The 8,106-nt window shown below is 37.7% G+C and overlaps 1 protein-coding gene across 1 annotated transcript; it reads right to left on the reverse strand.

Moving 5' to 3' along the window:
- Positions 1-957: 957 nt before the first annotated feature.
- TFG (TRK-fused gene) lies at positions 958-5,717 on the reverse strand. The gene is made up of 5 exons (XM_010184283.1): positions 5,690-5,717; positions 5,470-5,553; positions 4,413-4,559; positions 2,740-2,907; positions 958-1,133 (listed from the first exon to the last, which is right to left on the reverse strand). The coding sequence occupies exons 1-5, from the start codon at positions 5,715-5,717 to the stop codon at positions 958-960; spliced, it is 603 nt and encodes a 200-aa protein (XP_010182585.1).
- Between the last annotated feature and the right edge of the window lie 2,389 nt (positions 5,718-8,106).

The raw sequence follows: 8,106 nt of genomic DNA on the forward strand, positions 1-8,106 counted from the left end.
ATACTATACTATAATATACTATACTATAATACGCATACTATAATATTAATGTGCATTATTAATAATGCATATTAATAATATTAAGGGAGTGGAGCATCTCCCTTATGAGGAGTGGCTGAGGGAGCTGGGTCTCTTTAGTTTGCAGAAGAGGAGACTGAGGGGAGACCTCATTCGTGTTTATTAATATTTAAAGGGTGAGTGTCACGAGGATGGAGCCAGGCTCTTCTCAGTGACAAACAATGATAGGACAAGGGGTAACAGACACAAGCTGGAACACAGGAGGTTCCACTTAAATTTGAGAAGAAACTTCTTCTCAGTGAGGGTGACAGAGCACTGGACCAGGCTGCCCAGAGAGGTTGTGGAGTCTCCTTCTCTGGAGACATTCAAAACCCGCCTGGACGCCTTCCTGTGCAACCTCATCGAGGTGTTCCTGCTCCGGCAGGGGGATTGGACTAGATGATCTTTTGAGGTCCCTTCCAATCCCTAACGTTCTGTGATTCTGTGATATAAGATATATATGATAATCCATATGAGATATAAGGTTTAACCTGACTAGCACAGAACCATACCCAGTAAAGCAGCAATGGCTCTATTTTGTTAGATAGAAATGAGGAAACAACATTTTTATTTCATAGTAGACAAGCCAACAAACTGTTAGGGTGAGTGAAAGTAACTACTAATACTTTTCGACACAACAGAGAGGGTAAGATACCAACTAAGACCTTCAGATAGCTTTAAAGTGCAGCGTATATAAATCTGCATTACAGTAAAGTGAGCATGGGTGCAACTAGAAAACAGTACCATGAAAATCTTTCACAAGTTACATCACCCACTCTGACATAAAGCTAATGCTCCACCTGCTGTTTCTGTATTGAACAGCATGTGAGGAAAAAAGTTTTTCTGCCCAGTGGCACAGAGGAACCTGTAGTTTGCTATCAACTTTGAGTCTGCCATCCTTCACGTCTTAAATAGAAGAAAACTCTGCTGCTTACCTTCCACCTGACCAGTCTGTGGCTGTGTTCCGGGGTACGGTGGCTGCTGTGCCTGAACACTAGGGGGATGGGCTGCAGAAGAGGAGGAAGCGATGCTGTCTGGTGTTCCTGATCGCTCTTCAGCAGGGGCACTGGGTGGTCCTAGCAGAGCAAGTATACAGTACACGAAATGAATTGAGAGTATGAATAAAAACCCCCTAAATTAATACAAGATTGTTCCCTTTCGAAGTTTTTAATATTTTTCCAGTTTTCTGTAGAAAACACCAAAGCTAAAACTAATACATTTGCACATCTACACTCTCCTTGGAAAATATTTCTGGGGAACTTTGCACCTGTCTCTGTCACCCAAATTTCATTCTTCCAAGAAGTCTCACCTGTCTGTGGGATAAAAACCTGAGTGACAACATGTTTTTTCCACAGCTTCAGGCCTTAATCTTGCACACGTACACTGAAGACTTGCTATTCGTGGACAGAATATGTACCTATATACCTGTACTTTCTAAACTGGAGCAAAGGTGCAAGGCTGCATGAAGATGTTCAAAGGCTGTGTTTTATTTCAGCCCAGGCAACAAAATGTTTTACCAACAGTCATACAGCACATGAACAGAAAACCTCTAAGGAAATGTATTAAATTTGCATTCCTAGACAGGATATGGCAGGCTTCAGTCTAAAAGCAATTGTCTGCTTTGGTAATTTCGGAAACATTCCAGCTAGCACCCAAAGAAAGCATGGAAACAGAGAATTCAGATTTTCTCTACATTAGTGAGAAGTTCTGAAATATCCAAGTGAACAGGTGTAACATAATAAATTAAATGCAAAATATTTTGTTAAAATTAAAGGAGCTTAAATTCAGATCTTTCCAGCACTTCTACCTATAAGGCATTACTTTGAAATACATGCTTAAACACAAGTACTAGAATTGCTGCAAATTCACTTCCAGTTTTAAAACAGTTATATTTACACAATATAAATATGCATCCAACAAGCCCTTACGCTTATGTTTCCAATTTCTTTTCAGGTTTCAATGCTACACCAAACCTTGACAGATCTCCACAGATTCTGAGCAAAATCACTTCTCTATATTCTGCATCACACCCCCTACTACATTCTGTGTTGCTTTTATAACTTCAGTTACCCTGCCCCAAGTTAACTGCATTTGGTTTAGTATAATCACTTTTTTATATGATTAGCATTCTGCTACTCGGTGGGGCCAGATATGCACCTCTTCAAGAATAAACATAATTCATACAAGTAGGTTATTTTTTTTTTTTACTGTTAACAGAAAGGAAAAGACTATTTACTTTTGAAATGATACAGAGAAAAGGCAGGGTCATAACAAAACATTCTGATTGACCCAAAGAGCAGAAGCACACGCCAAGAATGCAAGCTGAACTGCAAGATCAAACTCTACAGCAAAGCAGTGGATACTGTTTTTCTATCACTGGCAAATACCAATTAAGTCACTCTACACAACAGCTTTAAGTAATTCAAGTAAAAGTGAAGCCATTTTCTACTCCAAGCTAGAACACCACACTAAAAACAACAGCAACACTTCAAGATTTTGTATAAAAGAGGTAGCAGACAGTTACAACAACTTAATATAAAAAGTTTTAGAATTCTGAAAAGAAACAGTGAGTAGAGAACACAGCTCAATACCTCCAAAATACAAATGCTTTGCTAATAATCAAGATTTGAGTCATCAATTATGAACAGGTTTTGCTTTCCTTTTCATAAGATGTATTCTTACCTGACACCTGATCATCTGTCAAGCCAAATGCTGACATGACATTCTTGCTGATTTCATCCTGGTTCTTTAGTGGATCAAATGCTGACATGCTTGCTGCTATAACTTGAGTAGATGGCTTAACATTAGAGTCGGCAGCAGCAGGCTTTTCTTCCCTACCGTCCACAGCATCTACAAAACAAAATGCCCAGCTATTAATTCTTGAGAATTGAAACATTTATAGAACATAATACATAAATAGTGTACTACAGAGAGTTTAAAACTGTGTATTTGTGGGGTTTTTTTTACATGTTTTAACTGTTGAAATGCTTACATTAGGATAACAGTGATGAATCAGTGATGTATTTGAAACTGTGATGAATCAAAAAGCTTATGTTCCATTGCTCAGTTACTTTAAGATACACTGATACCATGGAGTATCAAGTTTGTCTTAAATACAAAGGTACAAGGCTCCTGCTTCAACAAGTTTTTCTGGTATGACTTGCCTACAGAGATTTCAAAAATCAAAACTTGCACTATAGGTTCCAGTTTATAACTGTGTTTTATCAACTGTAGTTTTTGTTTCATTCTATCCCCTTTTCCCCAAATTCTTCCTATGCTGACAGATGAATTACATCTCTTTGCAATTATAAAAGTAACACTGAATCAAACAACCCTTACGCAGTAGACTGCTATTTCCACTTAAAAAGAAAAAACAAGTGCAGATAGGGTTTAGATTGTCTACTTCTGTTTACACTCTAAGATCGACACTATAATCCCCTTCCAAGTGATTTATTACCAGAATTCACAGTACTGCGCTGAAGTTAGTAGTTGCTTATATTGTAGGAACACAGGCTGGGATTTTTTAAGCAACAAAACCAATAAAACATTGAAGTGTAAAATACTAAAGCACGTTTTCTAAAAGAGAGCCTGGAGTTTTCAGTTCACCTCTTTACTCAGAACTCTGTACTCCATGACTGTGTCACTGTTTTCCTGTGTCCAGCTTACCCAAAATCTGTGGTTAAGCACAGAGGTATGGTTTTTACAGTACAATACCCCTAAGCTAGGAGAGCGATGCCTCAGAACTGGGAGAGTAAGACTTCCTTCTCTGCTTTGCCCTCCCCTTTTAATACTTTCCCACCCCTATCTACACCCTTGTGCTGCTTACCCCGAGACAGCTCAGATGCTGGCCTGAGCTCAAAATGCATGGATTTAATTTCCTAACCTGGCAAAAAAATGTGGATATAATTTCTGCTGAATTTGCTTTTTACTGTTTTAGTGATTCAAACTTGCTTAGCAACACGACAAGATAAGCACCAGAGCTAGCCCAAAGTAAGCAGTGGGAGTGCACAGCTGGGAACAAGAACTCTTCAGCAAAAACAAACTTATTAATTCAGCTCAAAGCCCTCTCAAAATACTATTCTGACTCACAAGCGTTAAGTTAGAGCATTTTCATACACAGCAACAAAAACTCAGACTCTGAAGTTTTATTCCTAAGTTACCTTAATGCTTTATTCCAGATAATTTGAATAAAAATTCTGCCTCTGAAATAGCTGTAGCAGTAAAAATTAAGTTCTGAACCATTAAGCAACAATTAAGACTGATCACAACCAGTATTCAAGCCTTCATTTTTCACTTTGTTAAACTGCACACAACTCTGCAAATCAAACCAAACAATTTTTTGCCAGGTTGCCTACCACTTTCAGGCAGACTAGTGGAAAGCTCTGGTTCAGCTGGTGGCTCTAAACAGTCCAGTAAACGATTTACTTTATTGCGAAGTTCTATCAGCTCTCGACGCAGGTATTTCACCTGATTAGATTCTAGGGGTCTTGGTTGTCCATTCACTGCAAAACAGCAATTAGATAAATTTAAGACTGTAGTAACATTTTGACATTGTTTAAAATTGAAAAAAATAAAATCACAGCCTCTACTTGCTTGTAGCATCATAATCTTCTGTGGATCTTAAAGTGACGCAGTTCAGTCCACACAAGACTGAACTCATTCTAGAGTTTATTGTTCCTTTAACACAATCTCATTTCAGCATAATCCACAGTACCAGAACTGCAGAGTAAAGTCTGCAGGAAGTTTCTGCATTGTTTACTCATTTCAATGAATATACCCTGAACAATACAAATATCAAATACTTGGCTGTGGAAAGCTGTCCCTTTAGAAAGTATCTTTAGAACTAAGGCAGCAAACATAGCACTGCTGCAATTCAGGAATAAGGTCAGTATCCAGATTAAAGACTGCTATACCTTGGAACTACGTGCTGATTTCCCAAAAGCAGCTTGAAAATACAGAACTATTTTATACAAAAGCCAAAGGATAAATGTTAAAATCTATTCAACTTCAAGCAATTAATTTTAGTTTTTAGCAGTGTACTAGTAGCAGTGCAATTTTAGAATCATCTTAAATTTCTCAAGTACCTGTGAAGAATACCCCACAAATGCTAAAGGGTGGAAGGTAATGTGGAAAATAACGTCAAGAAAAAACAACTGTCCATATATATCTGCTTGTTAAATACTTTAAACAATCTTATAAAAAGAAACAGCTTCTGTTTCCGTAAATTTGGATGTCACATGAAACATCGAGAGAAAATACGAATCACGTATTAATCCAGTATTTTTAACTTACTGATTTCATTCTTCTGAGTTGACAAATTGAAAGTTTTTAGTACCTTCCAGTGAAGCCCACTGCCTGAATTTCAATGAACGTTATGTAAAAAAAAATAAAAAGACACTCCTCTATACTTACCAAACAATGTCAGCTTAAGTATCCTACTGCACTGAATTGCAAAGGAAAGATCTGAGCTATCAAAAATTGTTATAAGATCTCCATCTGAAAAGAACAAGAGAAAGCTACATTAAAAGCAAAGCCTATTTACTACTGAACTTCACACTAACACAGAACTGTTACTTCATTACTGAAAAATAACATTCCCTATTTGATTCTGAAACTACTAGAAAAAACTTACCAATTAACACTATCACAAAGGGTACCATACCTCATTAGACGGAGAATGAGAAAACTGAAGATGCAGAAGTAGTAAACAAAGGGTTTTTTCTGTCACTACTAAGAAAGGCTTATAGCCTTGTTTCCCTGAGCTACAATCAATTAAAGACAAATTCCTAATTTAAAAAGCACCTGTAATAGCTTGGGTGGGAAGAATTATTTCTAGAATTATAACACTTATCAATAAAAAAATGAAGTCCTCAAAAACAAGTTTCCTTAAATCATATCATAGCAAAGCAAAAAGTCAGACTTGTACATAACACAACAGAAAAACATTTACTACTTTAATGCAAGGAAATTATGCACAGAAGGTAAGACAGAAAAATGACTGGCTTCAAGAGAGAGCCTTCTGACAACAGCTCATTCAAAGCTCCATATAGCTCATAATTCTTTTATGTTTGCACAAATAATGAAACATTAGAGCTACAAGCTCACAAAGGCCAACACCGGGAAGAATGATGCTGCCAGTTAAAGTTATATGCCCATTTGAAGTGGCTCCAAAACTGTACTGTTCATGAACATACACGAGAGACAAGACAACACAATCCAATCCAAATTTAATTTTTAAAAAACAAAACACTCACTAAAAAGGGAAAATTTTAAGAGACTAGAACTCTTTCTCAAGTTATACTCAGAACACTGAGGTACAAGACTGATTTTCAACACGGGAATGATAATATAGTTCTTGTGTAAAACTGAATAGTAAAAATACTTATCAGCCTTATCGCACAGATAGGAATGAAAACATTAATTTTTTCAGAGCATAATTTTTCTCTCAAACCAGGAACTTGACACAAAGTCTCAACTCTTAGCCATTTATTTTTCTGTGGCAGATTTCAGAGGAACTCTAAATCCCAATGCATCCTAATAAATTTGCACTTTGCCATCAGGCACAGAAGCTACATAACAACTGTAAGAGATCTATGTTTAAGATACAAAGGGCTATAAATAACGCACTGAACACCTTTAATCCTATTAATGGAAACTAAGTATCTCTTTTGGGCATTAAGTCTGGTCCCTCACAATTTTTAACCCGAGTCATGACAACAGACAACCACATTAACATCTTGCTTATTCAACATGATCACAGATAAAACACAACTATTCTCTTTGGCAGGATGGACTTTCTTCTGTTTTAACATATTCACCAGATTATTAATACATTAATGGATTAAATGAACACAAATTAGACAGTGTTAAAGAAAGAGTGGGAACACATTATCAGGAAAACATGTGTACTGGCAGAGGGAAAGAAGCAAGAGCAGGATCACTTCCTTTCAGAACACCTTGAAGACTGGGAACTGAGATGAGACTTTCTAGTGAAGCTTCACCTTCAGAAGCTACATCATTAAATGACAAACAGCTGGGAACACAGCTGACTCCAGGCTCCTTAAAACACTGTTAAAAGGAGGCTCTCTGGACAGACACAGAAATGTGTTTAATTATAGATTGCTGTGTGAAAATCCTCAGCCATTACTTATGTAGTGGTGACACAGAAGAACCAACTGTATAAAAGTTATGTTTAAAGAGTTCAAATAAATACATGCTTCAGTACGAATAGTCATAAAACACATGATGGCTAGTCAAAAAAAACTTCAATATTTGAAGAACTACATATTCTAATTTTGTTATACCCTGACTGCAAGTAACACTTCTGCAGTGGAAGCTTTTCTTAGTATAGAATGGTGTGTGAGTGGGTTGGGGGGGGCGGGGGGTGCTGTGTGTGCATGTGTGTGTACATATATGTATACATATTATACATATATAGCATCACCACTAATATCACCTAACAACACCCAGTTCCTTTCTAACAAAAGAAACAAGGAATCTTATAAAAATACTAGTAACAACACGTAAAACAACTTTCAAGTATTCCTGAAGGAAATACTGTTACCTCCAAAGGCTTTTTTTTTTTTTGTATTCGTTCTCCTGTTTGCACTTACACCATCTCAAAAAACATTGGTTGACAGCAATATCAGTCATGGATTTGCTGAGTAGAGACTGGAAAGTGTCCAAGCATGAAGACTCCAAAACCCCACTAGCTAATCTGCTCCAGTGACACACTGCCCTCCTGGCCAAAACTCATGCTCAACCTCTCAAACTGCAGTTGATGACTGCTGCCATCTGGTGCTACTGAGAAGAGTTGAGATTCAATGGTCTTTGCAACTCCCACAGTTAGCTGCAGGCTGCTATTAAGTTCTGCCCTCAGCCTCTTCTTCAGCACATTGAACAAGCCCAGCTCCCTCAAATGCTCCCTGTAGGCCACCTGTCCTAGTCCCCTTGCCACCCTCACCGCATCCTGCTGGACCCTTTCCAGTTTCTCAAGCCCTTTTAGCCTGGGATCCAGGGGGGAACCCTGAGCACCAAGTTCCCGGTGGA

The sequence above is a fragment of the Mesitornis unicolor genome, unplaced genomic scaffold (assembly GCF_000695765.1).
Source record: "Mesitornis unicolor isolate BGI_N332 unplaced genomic scaffold, ASM69576v1 Scaffold17355, whole genome shotgun sequence".
Lineage (NCBI taxonomy): Eukaryota > Metazoa > Chordata > Aves > Mesitornithiformes > Mesitornithidae > Mesitornis > Mesitornis unicolor.

Coding starts and splice junctions, on each gene's coding strand:
- TFG (XM_010184283.1), bottom strand. CDS start 5,717: ATGGTACCCTTTGTGATAGTGTTAATTG. Junction 5,554..5,689: donor CTTTGTGATAGTGTTAATTG/GTAAGTTTTTTC, acceptor TGTTCTTTTCAG/ATGGAGATCTTATAACAATT. Junction 1,134..2,739: donor GACAGATGATCAGGTGTCAG/GTAAGAATACAT, acceptor TTGCTCTGCTAG/GACCACCCAGTGCCCCTGCT.